At 38.1% G+C, this 21,525-nt stretch overlaps 1 protein-coding gene across 1 annotated transcript; it reads right to left on the reverse strand.

The window, feature by feature from the left end:
• Positions 1-2,029: 2,029 nt before the first annotated feature.
• Positions 2,030-21,394, reverse strand: LOC146135999 (HEAT repeat-containing protein 4-like). Its single transcript, XM_083395530.1, has 16 exons — positions 20,545-21,394; positions 19,764-19,965; positions 19,057-19,200; positions 18,246-18,407; positions 17,144-17,338; positions 15,671-15,811; positions 15,000-15,203; positions 13,145-13,296; positions 11,498-11,653; positions 9,616-9,794; positions 8,759-8,898; positions 7,530-7,719; positions 5,915-6,077; positions 4,034-4,142; positions 3,060-3,137; positions 2,030-2,193 (listed from the first exon to the last, which is right to left on the reverse strand). Exons 1-16 carry the CDS (start codon positions 21,298-21,300, stop codon positions 2,093-2,095), a joined length of 3,072 nt encoding a protein of 1,023 aa, XP_083251656.1. The 5' UTR covers positions 21,301-21,394; the 3' UTR covers positions 2,030-2,092.
• Between the last annotated feature and the right edge of the window lie 131 nt (positions 21,395-21,525).

A 21,525-nucleotide genomic window follows, 5' to 3' on the forward strand; every position in this document is an offset into this window, starting at 1 on the left:
TAGATTGCATACCTCTTACTACATGGGTTTTGTTAGTCTTACTATGTAATAAATGCCTTCTGACATTCTGTCAGGATCTGTTTTAGATTTAAAGGTCTTGTTTTAAACGCCAATCGTCAAGAATTTAAATCGTGGTTCTTGATAATTTTCGGAAGCGGACAACGTACCACATGGTTCCAAAATATACTATTTTTCCTTAATTTGAAGGTTGGCATTTAAAGCTCCCTACATTATATTAGGTACACGTTATCCACCTATACGATTTGATTGATTTCTTGAAAAATGATCCAAATATTTATCGAAATACCACTTTAAAGAAAGGTAACCTAGTTTAGGAGCCCACAAATCCAGTCAGCTTCAATACTGGTTATAGTAGTTATTAAATAGATAAAAGCAAATTTCGTGGTGTTCAAAGCAGAGGTTCCCAACGTGGGCGGTACCGCCCCCTTGTGGGTGTTGGCGAGTTACAAGGGGGCGTTTTGGGTCTTTTTCTTATTTGGGTACGGGCGAAAAATTTTCGCGCTTCGCGCCATAATCTTTCTACGTCAAGTTTGTTTACGTTTTGATGGTGTTAGTGACTAGATCAGCGCTACTTTACATTTGCGCCATGGAAGGCTGCCAAGTGCGTCGCGGACAAACGAAACACGTATTCAAAAATATTAGGCATCTATTTTTTAACATTTTTTTAATTTTTTTTCGGCAATGTTATAAAAACTAGCAGGAAATTTAAAAGAAATGCTGGTATACCCCCAAAAAATCGCGCTCGCTTCGCACGCCAGGTGCGCTCGGACCTCAAAACATTAACAAACACTGAATTACACTATCTATTAAGGCAGTGGTCGGCAAACTGTGGGCCGCAGAGCCATTTTTAGTGGGCCGCGAGTTACTTTTGAGTAGCTGATTGTTATCATGTAGTTGTGGGCCGCGTGATAGCGGTACATTCATTGCACTTTATTGTAAATGTTGGTGTGGCATAGACTTTTTGATTTGGCTCAGTTTGAAAAGACCCACGTGCCCAATGTGGTCCTAAATGCCTGTCGAAATATATTTTTTGTCAACTTTAACTATGTGTAATTCAAAATTTTTTCGCGCTTCGCGCGTATATTCTCCGTTGTATAGTATGTTTTATAATATGGTATGACACAGTTTTGGGCATAAAGGCGCCGTTTAATATTTCACCTAAAAATCAAATATTCTGAATCCAACACTGCTTCGTAGTGGTTTCAGTAGGCCTACAATAGCGCTGAAAAAATTACTTTAAGCCGCGACAAGAAAAGTTTGCCGACCACTGTATTAAGGTTAACTTATCGCGTTTCCTAAAAGTAGCTTTATTACACTTTTCATTAGTAGCATAGATGAAAAAACTAACACTTAAATAACTCAATTTGTTCTAACATTGTAATAACACAACTCTTAGTTAACATTTTGTGCGGCCCACAGAGACCTTTCTGAGTTTGTTTGGTGCCCGCGACTAGAAAAGGTTGCCGGCCCCTGATTTAAATCTTGGTGCAGAGAGTATGACATAACGTGGTGAAATAATGTATGTAATAATTCCTACAGAGAATGTACGTCAGACAACCTAAAACATGACTGACAGCTTATCGAAACGAAAGTTAAGACAATATGGTGTTAGACAACGATTAATATAATACTTTACTGTAAAGCAAGATGAGGGGCGATATGAAATATTATTGAACCCAAGAGGGCACTAGTGTAAAAAAGGTTGGGAAACACTGGTTTGAAGGGAATGAAATTCGTAAATTTTAACTGGGTCCTTCACAATCTTTAAAGACGATGAACTTGAGATTTTATGGTCAACAACACTTTACTATATTTCATCAGATTTTCCTTTCTTTTTACTTATAGCTCATGATTCGAAGACGGGAAATATGGCAAAATTATGATGCTTTGGGATTTTCCAATTGTGCAAACTCCAACCTATTTTCGACGATTTTAACAAAGAAAAGACTCGAAACGTTGTCAAATTTTTTCACCAATCGTGAACGAACACGACCAAATGTTACCTTTTTGTATTAAAATATTAAAAAATTCTGAGCGAGGCGGGAAACAAAAAAAGGTCAGGTAATATAGATCACGAGCGCCCTCTAGACGTCATCGAATTTTCTGCTGTCCTGCCGCTGGGTGTCGGTGAAAGTAGAGCTTCTTCAGCAATGGTTTCGACACGCGGAGTTCCTGTCGCAAAAAAAACGTACGAATAAAATGTATTTCGCAACAAAATTACAACAGATTTCGAAACAAAATTACAGCGGTATTTATTTCAGGTTATAAATTCCGGCCAACATGCTGTTCAAATTTTGTTAACCCTGAATAGCTATACTTCGCTGTAGAAATAGGTTAGATGTATATTCGAAACAAAGGTATAGTGATAAAGGTAATTAGGGTTCTAAACTAAATTCAACATGCCGTTAAAATTTTCACAACACTGATTATTACTTGTCTGCGTAAATAGGTTACATGTATACTGCAAACAAAGGTATAGTGGAAAAATTAATTAAACTCTTCTCAGCATGCTGTTTGAATTTTCGCAACACTGAATAGCTATACTTGGCTGTATAAATAGGTGATTTATATATTGGAAACAAAGCTATAGTGATAAAGCTAATTAAGGTTGTAAATTCTGGTCAACAAGCTGTTCAAACTTTCTCAACCCTGAATATCTACTTGGCTGTATAAATAGGTTATATGTACATTGGAAATAAAGGTATACTCGTAAAGTTAATTACGGTTCTAAATTCTGGCTAACATAATGTTTAAATTTTCGCAACACTGAATAGTTACTTTTCTGTATAAAAAGGTTATATGTATATTGGAAGCCTAGGTATAGGAGTGAAGTTACTTAAGCTTCTAAATTTCGGTCAACATGCTGTTAAGATTTTCGCAGCACTGAATAGTCTATGTAAATAGGTTATATGTATAATATATTGTATATTGTTTATATTTTCTGTTGTTTTGAGGATCATATTCCCTGTTTTTTACATTGTTTACAATTACATGTTTCATTGCAAAACTGAAATCATATAAATTCGTGAGAGACTGACCTCTAGTGGAAGGTCTTCCGACAATAGGGGTCAAGGTTATACTTGGAGGTCGTTGCTGGGAAGAACGTGGACGACTCTCTGTAAAAATGCATGGAGACTTGGTGTTCAAACAAAATAAATACATAGATTTTGATTTTCTAAAAACACACAGATTTTATTTTTTTAATTACTTGTAAAAAAAAATTAAAACTACGGTTTCATTAAAATTTCTTATTTAATTTAGGTATATCGATACTTGACAGATTGGGTAAGCCGTGATTCAAAATTGCTCACTCTGTTGAATAAATTCACAACTTGGCTCAAACATGAAAATTAGAAAACTGGACACTTTGTACAAAAAAATGGCGAAAGTTTGATTTTTTTAATTTTAGAAGTGCGCTACCAATTTCTTAACAAAATCCATCCTTTGATAACTGTCGAGACCATGATTTCGAACGGACATGTTTGGGTGTAGATCAATGGTTCTTAAACTTTTTTTACCGCGGACCACCAATATTTTTTGCTGCAGGTGGACCATGGTAGGCAAGAAAAGTTCAGAGATGACGTCATAAATTGAACCGTTTTATTTTTCATTAAACTCTTTTCTTTGAAAATTTATTACTTTTCAAATATGTAATATAATTTCAATTAGGCCTTCATAGACCCCCTAAAACCAGTTCACGGACACCCAAGGGGTCCATTGACCTTAGTTTAAGAACACCTGGTGTAGATCTATTCGGCCGATTGCGAGCGTAGCAAGAAGTAATCGGCTTTAATGAGACGCTTTGGGACCGAAAGTCCGTAAACTGTGACCCTCGTACAAATATTGAACCCTGTCGACGGGACAAAGCAGATGGGGCCAGTTCACAGTAAAAAAAAGAAGTGGATAATCGCCGTTCGGGCGCCTTAATGCAGGCCTTTTCAGAGGACTTAAGCTACTGAGCTACAATGTCCAGGCGGGACAATGTTCTATGCATTTAGTTTGTTTTGTCCACCTGGCGTCTTTGACTGTCTCAGCGCGTCCGCGATTTCCGGTTCCACGTCATCGTCGTTGCTTTCGTCATCGGAAGTTACGTCATCGATCAGATCGCCGATGTACTGCGCCTGGTCGACAGCAAAATCAGTAAAGAGGTACGCTCAGTTTAAAACAAAACTTGGAACAAATATATAGTCGCTAAATCTAGCAGTTATTAGGCAAAAATAATTCACCAGCGGGATTTCTCTAAAATTACATACAAATATAACTGAGGGAAGATAAAGGAAAATAGCAATAAGTCTTTCCCTGGTAATTATTGTTACTTGTTTCAGTATTGTGTTTTTATCGATTTTTATCTGCACTTCATATTTACACCAACGAGGGTTGGAGCTATTACCAAAGCTCAAAAACCAGAGAAATATGTCGATTTTATTTAACGTTAAGGTTGGATGACATTTTGAGTACGGTTTTCCGATCCGATAGCAAACGACGCCATTACTATGGTCAATTAAGTAAAGTTCCCCCCAAAACGGCCAAAGTTAAGTTAACTATATGTTTAAAATAGATATATATCGATTTCTTAAAAATTTTCTATAGTTTAACTTCAACTGCTAGAAAAAGACGTATATCGAGCAGTTATCGAAACTGAATAAAAAACGAAGTTTTGTGCATTCCTATATATAACGCCCACAACTGCACAGGAGCCATAGGCTGTAGAGCAGGGGTACCCAACTCAAACAGGCCGGTGTGCCATTTTTTATCTTATAACTTCTTCTCGTGCCAAAGTTTCGCAACTAATTCTTTTCAATCTTAAAAGCGCTTTTTACAAAAAATAAAAACATTTATTAAAAATGCGTATAACTGTCCGTCGGTGAGCTAACTTTTTTTTCTTCACACCAAGCTATATAATATTATGTGAATGCTAGGCTCCACTAGAGTATAATGTTATAATATCAAAAGTAATTGTTGGTTGTCGTGATTGTTTTATATTATTGTGAATAAACAATGGCAATTGGCTGTATAACAAATTTAGCATGTTTTGACAATTGGCTAAATAACAATTTTAGTATTTCGGGGGGACTTGCGTGTCATTTTTTATCGCGTGAAGTGTTTCCTCTAAGAATATTTTCTACAGCGCAAATATTTAGTGTAGTGCGCAAGAATATTTTAAGGCTGCGTTGGCAGGGGCCCGCGGCGGATCAATGTTTTTGTATTGGGGCGAGGCGTGAAAATTTTAAAGATGACTTCACAAAGCGTGACGTAATAAAACAAATATTCTCAACAAACTTGTACTAGCAACTGCAATCCAGTTAAATATGTTCAAGGATATTGCAACGAAGCGGTCGCGAGGAAAAATATTCGAATATTTGGGTTAAATTGACAAAATGTATAATTTGAAAAAATAGAAATTGTGATGCCTTTAGCGCACAATCAAGAATCGCGAACTATTCGCTCATTCGCATTTATCAAGATGATTTTGTCAATTTGTGAGGGCCATTATTGACCTCACAGCTGTATCTGCACAGAAATCACATAAAAATGGCAATTGTGTTAAAAATGTAACTGAATTATTGTCAAACACCCCACTGCTGTGTTCGGCACTGTTCTAAACTTATTTTTTTCTTTAGACATTTAATTCTACAATCGAAAATGCGGATTTGATTTGTTTACTTGCTTTTAGCTACAAACATCAACGAAAAATGGCCAACGCGAAAAGCTCAAACTTTTGTGGCAAAAAATTGAAAATATTTTAGCTTTTACTTTGAGAATGATGAAAGTGCGCAAAAGCAAATTTTACTGCGCAATTTGTCAGGCGTGGCTGCGCAACGCAGTTGCGCACTTTATTAGAGAGAACACCGGTCGCGTGCCACATTTGGCGACACCCCTGCTGTAAAGTTACCTTTTTCTCGAACTTGTCCAGTTCCCGCTCGTACATGATCACCTTGGCAGCCACCACGCTCTTCTTGCAAAGCCTCCGCACCTCCGACTTGATCTGACGGATCATCTCCATGTTGTCCTCCGGCCCGCTCATGCCGAACGCGCTCAGCGTCATGCCCACCTGCCTGCGCGACGTCACAAACGGTCGTGGTGACGCAACAGTTACGTTTGTTGTTGGTGGTTTTAAAAAATACACATTGTGCGTTAGTGGACCTATTAAATCAGGGGTTCTTAAACTTTTTTATCTCGGATCACTAATTTTTTTTGGCTTAGCGTGTACCACGGTAGGCGAGCACTTATTTGGAGATGACATCATAAATTGCCGAAATAATACAAATATACTTCATAAATCTGCTAATTTCAGTCCAAAAAATGTGAAAGTCTATTGGAGTCTACATTCAGTGTAAAACCGTTTTGTTTTTAAGTAAAGATTATACACTAATATTTACATTAGGCCTTCAATCCTTCATGGACCCCCTAAAACTGGTTAACAGACCTCCAAGGGGTACATACATCTCAGTGTAAAAAAACCCTGTATTAAATGGTTAAAGGTCGCTTTGTGTCTCTTGTATATAGGGTTGCGAAAATTCGCAGGAAATTTAATTTGGCTTTAAGCGAAACATGTTATTTTAAACTTATAATTTTACGAAAAAAGTCGGATAATTCGATTGAATTCCCAGTCGACCAGTGCTAGTCATGAGTGTGTTGTGTACTTTTTACATATTTAAAAAAGGAAAAATAGTTTTTTGGGGGGAAATAGAAGTTGCAACCTTATACAGAAGCACTGTTCGGTTTTGTTTACATACCGCTTTCGCAAAAGACTATTATTATTTGCTTTTGATTATTTTGCCATTGGTTGCAACATACGGCTATTATAGGCCTTGAAATTCATTCGCAGTAAAATATTTGCTAAAAATTTAAAGAGAATGTTGAAAGAGGGCGTTAATATGGAAAAAATAGTAAAAGTTAGCTTAAAGGTTAAACAAAACGGTAAAAGTTGGCTTTAAAAAGTTGTTAAAAAGAGTTAAACAGTTAATAAAATTTGGCCTCCTAGGTCAAAAAAAATTGTAAATGTGAGCAAGGTGAAAGACGTTGTTGATGGTTGACTGCAGCAAAGTTAACAAATTGGTAAAAGTGAGCTACAAGGTAAAACAAATTGATAAAAGTTAGTATCACCGTTAAAAAGTTGTTAAAAGTTGGCCTAAATGTTAAAAGGTATAAGGTTAGAAAGCACCGCAACAGACAGAATTTTGTCAATGTTAAGGTTAACAGCAAAAGCGCATTATGCAAGTGCTTTATGACCTATTTATTGTGTAAAAGCATTCTATTACTTAACGTGGAGCCTTGAAATTATAGTTGTCCTTGCGGCAGTTGGTGTGTTTAGCTTGTGGCGGTAGGAGCACATATTGTGAGTTACCTGTAAGTGGTTGGGGATGATGTTTAACTGACACGAATGCTGTTTCTGTCTCAATAATCCACTTGTGTACGCCTTTGTGTTATTAATAAATTCCCGTACACTGATAAAGACTTCAGTATCGGATCGGATCCATTAGTTTTCAGTTACAAAGAAAACTCACTCCTTGACTGTCGCATCCGGCTCAACGAGGACTCGATCTTGGAGGACTCCGACCACCTCCGGCGAGTTGCAGTCCAGCTTCCAAAGAGCGACGCAAGCCTCCAGGCGGACTCCGGCCTCATCTTCGAACCGAAGTGCCCACACGATGGCGCCCTGCACCTTGTCGTCTGTCATTCCGATCTCGCCGAGGGCTGCGCGATAGTGTGGCTTTGGAAGTAAAAGTAGGCGACGAGTTCTGGAGGTTGCGAGTTCGTATCCCACCACAGGTAGATTTAATTTCTTTTTAAATTGCTGCTGGCATTTGAGAGGTTTTAATTGTTTGCTACGATTTTAATGTGAGCATTGGGAGTAAAAGTAGGCGACGACTTCTGGAGATTGCGAGTTCGAATCCCGCCTCGGGTGGATTTATTTTTTAGTTGCCCGCTGGCATTTGGCAGGTTTAATTGTTTGCTAATATATTAATGTACTGCTTAGCAATCAAAGTGGACCCAGTCTGTAATTAACAATGTTATAATGACTTTGGTCGTACGCGAGGACCTTAGTCACTGTTTGTAAATGACTTGGCTTTGTTCAAGTATTTCGGGTAAAGCGGGTACAAAATTCGGGTAAAAACGGAATAGACCACCACATTCTTTTGGACAAATATCTTGCCTTGAGCTCAAGCCATGTGCATATAGGGTTAAAGATATGTGCTTTACTTAACTACATACTTACGTTAATTATTTTTAGTTTTTTTAATACTTAACGTGATATGGCAATTGGCAATGAGTAGCAATTAAACATGATTTCTTCTTAGTTGAAATGACTTGACTCGGACTCAAATGACTTGATTTCAACACATTTGATTGACGTTTGTATAGCGTTTCAATTGAAGTGAATAATGTCCAACAGTTAACGTGTGAATTGAAATAAAAACAAAAAAACACATGTATATTGTAACAGATAAAACGTGTATACTCTAGAATACATCTAGAGCAAAAGTGGCAAATTCAAGCCTTACTGAGGGTCACGTGATATATTTTAAAAGCGTCAAGGGGCCGAGAAAACATGAATAAGAAGATTATACTGACTTATTATATTCAATTATATTTATTGTATCTACGTTATACTTAATTTACAGCTTACTGCAAAATATACCCCTGACAAGAGTTAAACTAAATAGGAACAAACAACCACCCAAAATATCTCAAAGTTGAGTCGAGGTTCGCGCCACTTCGGTTCAAATCTTACCCTTGATTGCGTAGGCTTTGATTTTCCAGGCAGGGTCGAATTGGGTGAGTCGCACGAGCTGCTTTACCACAGTAGGGTCGCCGATTCTCAGCTTGGTCGCGGTCCTACAAGCTTCCAGTCGAACAGAAACGTACTCGGCACTGTAACGATTAAGCCGGAAATCGTTTTTAGCTCTTTGGCGTGTTCAATTGTTCAACATCATACCAGCATAGAATAATTTATGGCTAGCGAAATGTGTCATTTAGCCAGAAAACAAAAAAAAATGCGGAATTCTTTAATTTTTTAACTTTAACGCACGTTACAGAACGATCACCCTCCAAAAATGAAATGTGTTTTAAAAAGTCATTTTGGAGTCACACAATGGAACTAATATGATAGTTATATGAAAGAGAAAAAAACAAATTATTTAGTAAAAGATAACGGAAATGTTTATCTTCAGGTTGTAATTCTTCCAAATGTTTATTCCTTTCAATTCTCGAATCCCTTACCCCTAAAAAGCTTTGTAAAAATCCTAATACAAATCCATCGAACGACCTTATTTGGCACAAAAAGCTCTTAATAAGAGAATGCATTAAAGTCGAGGTATCTCCTGCTTAGTTCAACTAAAGCAGTGCTTCCCAAACAGTGGGTCGCGAAGCATTTTTATATGTTACAGTTTTCTATTAGATCGGGAAATTAGAATTATTATTACGTAACATTTATGCAACAGTATGACAAAGACGAAACAATTAGATGTGTTGTGTCGCATTAACTGTCTCAGTACATACGCCAGTAGTCAACAGGGTTTATGTAACTTTATGTGTTTGGGTCGCGAACTGAAAAAGATTCAGAAGCACTGAACTAAGGCATATGCTTACCTGAAGCACTTGAGGTATTCTGGCAGCAGGGTTGCGGTCATAATGCCAAGGTGCGATATCTTCCGAAGGACGTCGGTTCGAACCCGCGCGTTTCCCCTGGTCAGTTTTTCGCGCAGGTCAAAGTGGACATCCCGCCCGTGACCGGTCCGGCCTAACGCCCTGGACGCCGCCTTACGGACCTAAATAAAAAAAAAACTGCGTGTGATTTAAAAATGTGTGTTATCGTGCTTGAAAATGCGTTTTGTATTGTCGCCTTCATAAGGGTTGTACAGCTTTTACACTATAAGTTTTACGCCTTTAGTCAACTTTAAAGTTTTTTATATATATATATTAAATATTGTCAAGTGCTTTGGCTAACCAAAGTCATGCAACATAGTTTACGTACTAGGCAATGCCCGAAATTGTGTTTATGAGATACGAATTTACGACCTTCTAGACTGGGGCGGTCGCTTAACCAGCGGATTTACGCAGATTTAGTTCAACCACAGGTTAAGAAATCAATCACTCCTGTCACATTATGTCTGGCATCCAACTTTAAGGAAAAACAAAAAATTCTCGTGAAATGCCATTACGAAACACCATCAATAGTTAATGAAAGATGGATCAAACAGCTTGGGTATTCAGTAGGAATATGAAATAAATACATTAATTGCTGCTAATGCCTGTTTTTATCACTTAATGGATTTAGTATTATTCAAAAAAAAAGTTTGCATGCAAATTTAATGCATGTTGTTATCAAAAAAACGACAAAAAATTCATCATACAAAACAAACGAAGATTCTGTACTGCACATACGGCATTGTAAAGGGCAGGGTTGTCCAAGACAACCAGCTTATGGAGTCACAATATCATTGCGTATTGTTTCACAATAAGCTATAAAATTCCAAGGTCAAATGTGTTTTATTTGTTTCGTAACTTTAATTGTATATGTTTTGTTTTGAAAATACGTTGCACGCATTTTACAAAACATCAATATGCAACATGACTAAAAAATGTTTGGGAATTTTTGAAACAAATACAAACTTGCCACAAAAATTAAACTGCGAGCCACATGTGGCGAGTTTGGGCTTGGACCAGGTCTGCGGAGTCGGGGTCGGTTTGTTCTACTGGAGTCAAACTCGGGACTCGGGACTTGAGTAAGACGACCCTACCCAAGTTCCGAGTGCGACGTGCATAGTACCAAACTCGAAAGTAATAAGGACGCATACTGGGAATTCTAAAGGTGGAATAGAATAAAGTGGGATATTTTTCAAACATGTTTTGTGGGGAAATGAAATATATAACATCCGTATGAGTGGATTGCTGAATATCCACCTTTATTAAGTTACGTAAATAGCTAAAATACAGAATGTAGAGCCAGATTTGGCCGGAGTCGAACTTGTGTTATTTTCAACCGACTCCGCAGCACTGGTTTGGACTACCCTGGAACAGGGCAACAAACAACCCCCTCAATCAACTAAAAAGGAGGATTACGCCAGTGGTTCTCAACCGGTGCCGCGGCGCCCAGGTGTGCCATTTCTAATGCTCAAGGGTGCCGATAGGTATTTGAAAATTTTTAAGAATCTTATTTTTGATAAGATTTGGTAAGCTTCTTGACAAAGCTTTTGTGTACGTTTAGAGGCCATTATATCAAATAACACTTTCCTACATGTTTTAAGTTGATTCGAATGTTCCAGACTTTCTATTAATAGTTTTTCTATTAAACATTTCAGGAAAATTCCAGTCGGGGTTCTGAAAATCTTATTAATATTTTTGAGGGGTGCCGTAAGCCATAAAAGGCTGAGAATCACTGGATATACGCAATAAACGTTAACAGATAACAACTTATTGGTGAGTGGTCGTAAATCGCAGGCAAAAAAATCGACCCTACAAAAAGACGCACCTCAGAGTTCCAGTCTTCCCACATGAGGTTGGAGAGTTTGTGAACGAGGTCGCGATTAATGTTGCCCGAGAGAAGCGAAAGCACGTTACAGGTGGCCACCTTGTCCTTCCAGTTGCAGCTGTTGAGCTGCTCGGCCAGAAGAGAATGAACCAAACGCTGCAAATGAAAAAAATGCGGTAAGTTAAAACCAATTATGCGGCAAGTTAAAATAAAAAATTAACTCCGGCCTTTTTTACTTGTATTTTTGCCAGGCTAGTGTTTGTAGTCTTATACCATTTCCAGTCGGTTTATGCTTTTTAATAGTCTAAACTCTAGTTATATAAGCTTGGCGGAAACAAAATAAAAAGTGCACTAAACTTGTTCGAAAATCGCGCTTTATCCATAAGACCTAAAACGAACATCAAAGTCGGAATAAAACACAGATGGAAATAAGCCAAAATAGGACTAATACCTAATAGTCTTAATATCGTCTAAATCAGAATAAGTCCTAAATTCGTCGGAATAAGACCTAAATTCCAAAACGTCGACACGTAAACGGCCGAAGCCAGACCGACGCTCCGCACGGTCGTCCAATTTACCCGAACATTTTCAGGCGTTATTTTGGTCGTTTAGGCCTTATTCTGATGAATTTAGGGCGTGTTCCGACAGGTTTATGTCTTATTTTGACGATTTAGATCTTGTTCTGCCGTGGATATTAATGTGTATTTGGCATTATTATGACGTTGCTGTTAATCTGGTATCATAGATTATTCTGCTGTAGATATTGTTGCCTTGTAGGTCTTATTGTGTGTTCCCGAAAATGCTTTGCGACGTTTACTCTAAAGAAATCGTCTTGTTATGTTTTGTGCATACAACGGTCATATTAAAGCAAAACGAGATTTTCTTAATGGCAAATTCCTTTACGAAAACTTTTTGCCTATCACTATCAACCTACAGGATTGGTCGCAGCCCAAAAACCAAGAAACGCGTTATTCGAAAGTTAATAATTGGAAACTAAAAGAGTTTGGAAAAGGCCAGAAAGTACGACTAAAAAGGGTCGAGGACTGAGTACATTAATAAGTTTTCTGTTCAGTAGACCGAAGGAAAAAAAATATAATCGCAAAATGAACTAGTCCTTAAAGCAAATGCACTTACAACAAAGTGGTTGAAGATAGCAAAAAGTATAACTTTTTTTAGCTGATGAAAGACACACACAAACATATGTGTTTAATAACATCTGTGATCAGCCCCTCGGAAGTTGCTTTATGACCAACGATTACGGCTTCCGTATCAATAGTACACCGAAAAGCCATCGCAGACTCGCCGAATCTGTCGATCTATGATGCAAGCAGAGCAAGCCAGAAAAACAACTGGCCTGCAGTGAGGTTCGAACTCACGACCTCCGGTCAAGCCGGGACCGTCGCTCTACCAACTGAGCTATGCAGGCTCAGAGAGGAGCGAATCGAGAAACAACCATGCGCCAATACTTGCACATTTTGTTAGTACAAGCAACTCCACACTGGGGGATCAGTCCGTATCAATCAATGAAATTTTTTTTAGCCGGTTGGGGTTTTGGGGGTTGTACGTCAAGACAGGTCATGCGACGGGGCCAAGACAAAAAGAGAAATTAAAAAAAGTACATTGTTTATGAATCCTTGCAAACCTCACCGTGTGTTTACTGACGTGAGTCAACAGGGCGGTGGCCTGTACGGTCTGGTCTTTCTCAAGCAGCATCTTGATGAGCAGCTGAATCACTTTGGCGTCGGTGCTGCCGTTCAGTGCCAGGCATTGCGCACAAGCCATTCTGTCAGTCGGTCTGCCTGCAAGTTGCACAACGTGCTGCGTCAGGCGATCAGATAGACTAAAATCGAAGTGGAAAACGCTCAGTTGGTATATGTGTAAGAAGACTGAAATGCCTAAATTAATTTGCTATTGATTCGGCACCGAACTCTGGTATTGGCGAAGGACCACTAATACCACTGGGCTTAAGTATATCCGATCACTACCTCACTTGTAGCTTGGAATGTCCGATAATATCGGATCGGAACGATATCCGGTATATAGGAATTTGAGCAGCCATTTACGGCCAAAGGCAGCGATTTATTCCTTAAATGAAGAAAAATAGCAGGTTAATAATAGCCCAACTGTAACCTTCTTAACTGTAGAGCAAATTTTGGCCTATTAACGGTAAAACTTTTCTTTGAACCTTTTTATCGTATCTATATGACATTTGTGAGCTTAGTTGTGACGTCACTTGGTATCGGATCGAATCGCGATACTTTTTGTCCAGGTATCGGCATCGGAATAAAATGTCAGGTATCGGACATCACTACTTGTAACTATACATACTGTGTATTCTGTAACTGGGATTACACAATTCGGGAATGATAAAAAAAAAACTCCTGACGAAAGGTTAATGTGATTTTTAGGGGAAACATTAGAAGTTAGGGGCAGCGGCGCGATGCTTGTTTCTCAAGCTTTTTGCTAAATATGTACAATAGCTAGCCGAAATGGATAAATCAATATAAGAATTTCTGTCATATGAGTTACGATCCAGCGTGGGAATTTTTTATCTTGAAACGTATTTTTTTTAAATGATAGGTTAAAAACTTAAGTAACTAAACCTCTTAACGCTAAAGCCAATTTTAGTACGAATAACTTAATTTAATCTATTTGGATTGTTGAAGCACAATAATGACGTCATTGGGTATCGGATAGCCGTAATTTTGGCCAACAATATTGGTTGTTGGTATGGGAAAAAATGATCAAATATAGGACATCGCTACTTATTACGTAAAGTTGTATACTTTCACTCACATTTTTTCGCAATAATTGCATTATCGGTCTTAGCTTAAACCTAAAAAACGTTTTTATACTTGTTCGTCTCATTTCAACGAATCGAATAACTCTTTATTACACGTTCAAAATGATACCAACTTCTGTACGGGCTTTGATATTCTTATTACTACTTACTGCCCAACCCGCGGCCCGCCTGATATTTACGTGAGGCCCACCACTTATTCTCACTTTTAGTAGATTTCATTTAGCACAATTGTTTCGACTATCATCAAAACGTGTCGAACGCTCAGTGCTTGATAGAGGCCTAATCTTATATATTTTCTGAGAATATAATCGAGTCTAATGTCGCATTTTCAATATCCATCGAACGCTTGTGCACCCATCTTTGTTAAACAATATGTGTGCTTTTGACCGTTGTTTTGCTAAATGTGCGTTTTTGCGGACAGTTTTGAGGAAATATATCAACCCAAAGGTGTACTGTCGTACCATGGCATGATGCGGCATAAAAAGCTTAGCGCGAAAAGTCCAAAATTTGCTTCCATATCTACGACACTAGTTCACTCTCGAAAAGCGTAATCTTTTTGATTTTATAGATTTTGCGGCCTATCCATTTTTTTAAAGCGGCAATGTGGCCCATTCTGCTAAAAGTTGGCCATCCCTGTAGTACCAATTCCAACCATTATGTTCCAAAGTAATTTTACTGTTAATCCTACTCAGTACTCACCGCTTTCGAGTTTGTCCTCGAGTATTTCCAGCACGTCCGAGTTGCACTCGTTCAGCGAGTAGAGGCACATGGCGGCGGCGAGTCGAACCCGCGAGTTGCGGTCGGCCAGTTTGTCCCGGACCTTGTCCCTTACGGCACCGGGAAGATGGCCCATGTCGGGGCCGCTGGCCAGGGCGGCCGCAGTGTCAATTGTTGGAAGAACGGCTGGCGGGAGGTAATAAAGGTTAGTGCTTTCCACGAGGTTACTGCAGGTCACATTACTTCGCAAACTCTACAGGTGAAGCGAACTTGCTACAAGACACAACTGTTCTGCTTAAGTTTATTTGGTTTGCGTTTACTATGGTCGGCATACATTTTTTCAGCCATGATGTCACAAAACAAGCAGCCTTGAGAAACCTGATATTTTTAGTCGAACTCGTGCGCAAATAAAACAAGCGAAACGAAGTAAAAATACATTTAGGGAGAAGATGCTAAACCTTTTTTATACTACCTCTTCTTTTTTCGAGACAAACAAAATTTCAATTACACTTTCATGTAACCCTCAAAACTAATCCACGGCATCAGTTGGAACGCCTGTTTGACCAGTATTTTGGTGCGCAAAATAATCAGAAGACAGGTTCTCAATACAATCCTTGCCTTTAGGCGTCATATTCCAGGTAAAGCGTGCTAACCTAGCGTGGTAAGATCTGTGATCGGAATGCGGTGAAGTGCCGCCATTGAACAAGCCGCCACCGCCCCGAGTCGCACGTGGTCGTGGATGTTGTCAAGGTCAATCATGATGTCCGCCAAGGTCACTTCCTGCCAACGTCCGGCTATAAAAGGCGCACAAAGCAATCCCTTTACTAAACTTTTTGTGGGCGAACAAAGTTTACACATGAGCATAAATAAGTATGTATTTAATTAATGTTAGCCAACTCATCATACGCTTTCGCAAATTTTACCTAAACAAATCAAACGGCGGCACAATTTTCGTCGCGACCCATAGGATGAAAAAAAAATGATCTAAATCATGGCTTCTTAGCAATAATTTAACTTCAACCAATTTTACAAACTATCTATATCGCTGTCGACTGAGAAGTTTAGAACGAGTCGCCAGCTTGTACCTAAGTTACCACTTTAACCGACCCTTATATACTTACCTAAGACACACTTTTACAAGTTATTCTAAGCTTAGGCCAACGTTCACTCATTTTTAGCTAGCGCTATAGTTTTACAAGCCCTATTGCACTTTCAGGTAAGCTTTTATAACATATTTTGCCAGTTTAGAAACAGAATACACGCAACTGGAAATAGTATGATTTAAAGAAGCTTTGATCAACAATTCAATAAAACTTTGTTTGGTAAAAAAACATCTGCCTAAATGAAAGCCAAGGCAAAAAACAAGAGATTCTGGTTGAACATCAAAGTGGTTGAGATTACCCAAGCGGAAATTTCAAAACTAAAAAACTACTCATATAAACTTATTCTACACCTATAATAGCATCATCATTATCAACAAACACAACAAAATTAAAGCGAGTAATATTGTTTATCAACCACCCGATCCGTCAGAAATTAGTGCAGTTCTAAGCAAAATGGTCAATTTAGTGCATCCAAAGGATCAAAAAGTCCGACTTTTATACTTATAGGTCTTGGACAATGCACTAATTTGACAAAATCTGCATAAAAACATTTAGTTTAATAATACTTAACCAAAGTACCCTAATTAATCCAAATAATGTGCGTTGATTTAATAATGGCATAAACGCGTTAACAATACATCAATTTGCGACGTAACAATCCTATTTACCCTGGACCGAGAAATTATCTCATGCCCACCCGAGTTTGAGATTTTTCCCCAGCGTTCAAATAGTTATTAAATTAACGCACATTATTTGGGTTAGGTTTAGCGTTTGGGTTCAGGTGGGTCAAGTGTTATTAATTCTATCTCACATTTTTTTTTCAATTTATCTAAGCCGGGAGTTTACCTAAAGGTACAATTAGTGCATTGCCACAACCTCAAGATCTAAAAGTCTAGACTTTCTGCCATTGGAGCCCCTAATTGTCGTAGACCTTTTTGCTTAGAACTGCACGAAATTCTGACGGATCGGGAGTTATCAACCCATTAGATTAAATTCCCATATAACAAAAATGATAGAACATACCAAGTTTCCACTTGGAGCGCCACTCCTCAATGATGTGAATCATGGGAGCGTTGTCCAGCATTGTCGAACCCGTTGTGACGTCATACTCCTCCACCTTGACCAACTCGCTTTTTGGGGGGTTCAGGCCCCGTTCCGAGGTGAAGTCGGCAGGTTGGGGAAGTTCCCGCCACCGTTGTAGGCCACGTGTTATTTTACCTTAACAAGAGAGGGTTTGCTATTTACATTTTAAATTCGGCAGATACCAAGGGTTCTTAAATTTTTTTTACCGCGGATCCCCAATTTTTTGTGGCCTCGCGTGGACCACGGTATGCAAAAATTTCAATATGACGTAATAAATTTATGTCACAATACAAACAGACTTCTTCATAAATCTGCTGATTTCGGTCGAAAAATGTGAAAGTGACATGGAGTCTTAATCCATTCAGTGCAAAACCGTTTTATTATTTTTTTCCTTGATAAATATATTACTTCTTAAATGTACACTAATATTTCAATTGGCCTTTCATGAACCCCTATAACTAGTTCACGGAGCCCCACGGACCCCAGTTTATGAAGCCCTGACATATACTGAACTGTTAAAAATGTGCAAAAACTGTTAAAATGTGCAAGAAGATATTTGTCTGTTCCTTTGTTTTTTCATTTAAATAATTTCAGTTATAGATTTTTTCAAAATCTAAACTAAAAGTATTACCAGCCCAGGATAATTTAAACAAAAACTTTTGCTAAAATTTGCTTTAGAATTTAGTTATACCTTCAGCCATGGGGCTACTACTTTTTCAAATAAATATGATTCTTTAGTTTACCTTTTAAAATAAATGTGCTGCATTTTATTGAAAACCAAGGCTCAAAATGCTATATATTAATTAGGTATTGGAACGGCACCGATAGCACCTTAGTATCGGACAAGTATTGATCCTAACGCTTGGCATCGGGTATCTGCTTTTGTCCGATACAATCGGATATTCTTAAATGCCTGCCTAAATGTAAAGTCTTAAATTTTTTTTTCAAATCACCAATCAAATAACAAAAGCAAGCTTGCTGATTTACTGCATCCAATCTGAAGTTTAAACAATATTGTATTTAAATGTGGTTTGGGTTATACCTGGACGGATGTTTGGTTTCTTAATTTTCTTTTTGTGTTCATCTGCCCAATCTCGGTTGGACAGCGGATACACCGTTTGTGTATTGCTTCGATATTCTGAGAAGTCGTCCATTATGATTCGACTCTTGTCACCATTTCTTTGAAATACTGGTTTAGCTTGGTCTGTTAAGAAAAAAATAACCTTCAAGGATAGTGTAATTTTAAATACATATACACCAATGTAATTGGCATCCTTTAAAAAATATATTGTGATGAGTGTTTTAAGTATATAAAATATTATATAAATAAAATATTATGAATTATTCAACTTGAATTTATAAATTTGCTTCGCTTCATAATTGAATGATTTTACAGGCACTTATTTAAACAATTTTGTATGTAAGAACTTTCCCGCAAACTATAAGATGTAAAACAAATAATACTGACACCAATATAAGCAGGGCTAGGAAGCTGAAGGTGGAGCTCCGGAGCCAAGCAGTTTAGCTGGAGCCAGACCTAGAGCTAAAGCCTTTTTAATTAATTTGAGACTTAAGCTATGAAATTTTTATCTGTTTTAACTCAAAAGAAAAATAAATTGCTTGAGTAAAACTATTAAACAGTTTTGTGTGTCAAATTTAACTTCATTTAGCCTCGGCTGAAGCAACTTAAAAAAGATTAGCTACACGGCAAAAGCTAAAGCTGGAGTCTGTGCATATGTATTTACTGACACCGAAGCCATTGGATATGTGCTTGATGGCTCCAGAGCTGGAGCCAGAGCTAATGGTGTTTTATTGTTATTTTCCAGCCCTGATTATAAGTTAACTGGCATTACTTGTGTAAAGTTGCTGTTCGAAAGCATTCTCGGTGGCGTTGATGTATTTTCCTGCGGCAGGGTTGAGAAAGTCCTGCATTGAGGGTGGGGGAGGTGGTTCCATGTGCTTCACCTGAAGGTTCTGTGCTGTTTGATTCACCTTATCTGGAATGTGCAAAGTATTAAAACACCATCTCTTCTTTGATTTGTACATGTTTACAAAGCTTAAGACATAAATTATATATGGCAGTTTTGGCTGGAGAAAAGTCAGCAGTGTTGTAAACAAGTCATTTTGAAATGACTTGAAGTCCCAGTCAAGTTATTTGAAAAATAGTTTAAGTCCACATCAAACTTTTCCAAAATTAACAATTTACAAGTCAAGTTCCAGTCCAAGTTATAATTAGAGCAAGTCAATTTTAAGTTGTGTGTTTGACATTAAAATAAAATCCAAACTAACGAAATTGGCAAACTTCTCCGATTATGACCAATCACTCAAATAAAAATAACAAAATTGCTAAAACAACATGAAAATTGTTGCATGTACAAAATTTGTGATAAATGACCCAATTTTATTTAAACGCAATTAAAACTTATAAGAAAACTGAATATTTATACAACCCTAGAGTTATACTTAACATCTTGTTTACTACTGATTTGAGATAATGCTGGATGTTTGGATAATACTTAATTCAGAAAGTGAATCATGAGACCAGCCAAGACTTTCTCACCTGTGACTGTTGTTACTTGACTTTGCTGCTGTTGTAAAAACCTAGGCAGGCGATAGTACTGTGCCACGGTCTGCCCGAGAAGCTTGTCTTGCCGCAATGTCAACTCTTTTAGTTGACGCTTCTTCTCCTTTTTGGCAAGAACCTGGGCTTTGTGCTCTTGTTCTTTTTTCTTTTCCAAAGCTTCAAGAGTCGTGTCTTCCGCCTAAAATTGTGAACAAGCATTGAATCATAAGACTTTAAAGCAGCCTAAAATTTTAGCAAAATATTCGTTTTGATGGGGATGCATTGGAATCGCACATATTTTTATGTTTTTAATAAGCTGACAAGGTACATTAGACCAAAAAATATTTAAATATAAGTATATGTGTATATAATATATATGCATATATATACTAAAAGTTATGTAAAGGAGCAAAGATTTAACATTTGTTGACAAATTAAAAAATTGTTTAAGATTTGGCTTTTGTAGCCACTAAGATATTTTAGATGGCAACAATCGGCTTACAAAGACTAACTGCCTATTTTTTTTCTGCAATTTCAGAAGCAGGCTATACTTTGAGTGCTCATTGAAAAGATTTATGAGACTATTGTGATCCCTTAAAACACTTATGAAATCATTTTGAATATAAAGGACAAATTAAAGAAGCAAACTTTTATACAAATGCTTAAAATATATGCAACATTTTTTTGTATAATCGAGGCTTCTAAAGGAAATATACGATTTAGCAGGTTAATTTTACAATATTAAAATGCATAAATTAATGACATACAAAACACTTACCTCTTCTCTGACCAGGTTGATGTTGCTTATCTTTTCGCCGAATTTACTCCGCACCAACTTGTCTAATCGTTCATGCTGTGAACCGGATTCGGTGTGATCAAACACAATCCACCTGGCCGTGTCTTTGCTCAGTTTTCCAATCACATACTCGTCCCATTCAGCTGCTTTCTTGTCAACTGGCAAGCGCTGTTTCGGAGCAGATACTGCTACAAGTCGCGGGGAATTGTCGGGCTCTGTTATGAAAATACTTTTAACGGAAACTCCGCTATCAGTTTGTGCCTGGCTTGCTTGCCTGCTGTTTACATTTGTGGGCGAAACATTTCCCTGTCGTTCCGTAACCGTTTTATCTCTCTGATTCATTCTGGCGGCCTGGGGCAAAGCAAGGCGCTTGATATGGCCTGGAACCTTTCGGTTGTAGCCTCGAACGTCAAACCTGCCCCCTGATATTCCAGCAGAGGGCACCAGAGCCACTACATCGCTACCGTCGTAAATTCCTAGTACTTCGTCGCCGTCATAGGGCAAAGTGTGCGGGCAGCGCTCCTTAACAACATCCTTGGCGAACGCAAAATCGTTACTGATCGCCCTGATTAGCTGGCTTCCTACGTTGGTCTGGTGTTTTTGCAAGGGGTTGCATACCGGGCTCAGATCGGGCTTGATCGCTTTCACGTTTCGCGTGTCGTCGCCGACGAAGGGAATTTTCACGCGGGAAGCGCTGGGAAAAAACACTGGCACTTCGAGCGCCTTCCTCGAATCCATGTTGCCTGTTTTTTCTACTGTCTAAGAGCCTGTCATTTTTAACATGTTAGAATGGCATGCTTAATCTGCAGCTAACAAATCGCATCAAATGACATTTTTCAAAACTTTTAAAGCGCTGCTTTGCAGCAAGTTTTATTGCCGAGTAATTTGTTACTCACATTTACTATGGTAACTAAGTCATTCATAACGGTTAAAACAGTGAGTCAGCAAATTGGTCGAAACGTT

Source organism: Ascidiella aspersa, chromosome 8 (assembly GCF_963924565.1).
Source record: "Ascidiella aspersa chromosome 8, kaAscAspe10.2, whole genome shotgun sequence".
Lineage (NCBI taxonomy): Eukaryota > Metazoa > Chordata > Ascidiacea > Phlebobranchia > Ascidiidae > Ascidiella > Ascidiella aspersa.

Excerpts from the sequence above, each read along its gene's own strand:
- LOC146135999 (XM_083395530.1), bottom strand. The coding sequence starts at position 21,300 with ATGGATTCGAGGAAGGCGCTCGAAGTGCCAGTGTTTTTTCCCAGCGCT. Across the intron at positions 7,720-8,758 it reads CAAAGCCTACGCAATCAAGG|CCCTCGGCGAGATCGGAATG; the intron begins GTAAGATTTGAA and ends ACTATCGCGCAG. Across the intron at positions 2,194-3,059 it reads CGGAAGACCTTCCACTAGAG|GAACTCCGCGTGTCGAAACC; the intron begins GTCAGTCTCTCA and ends TTTTTGCGACAG.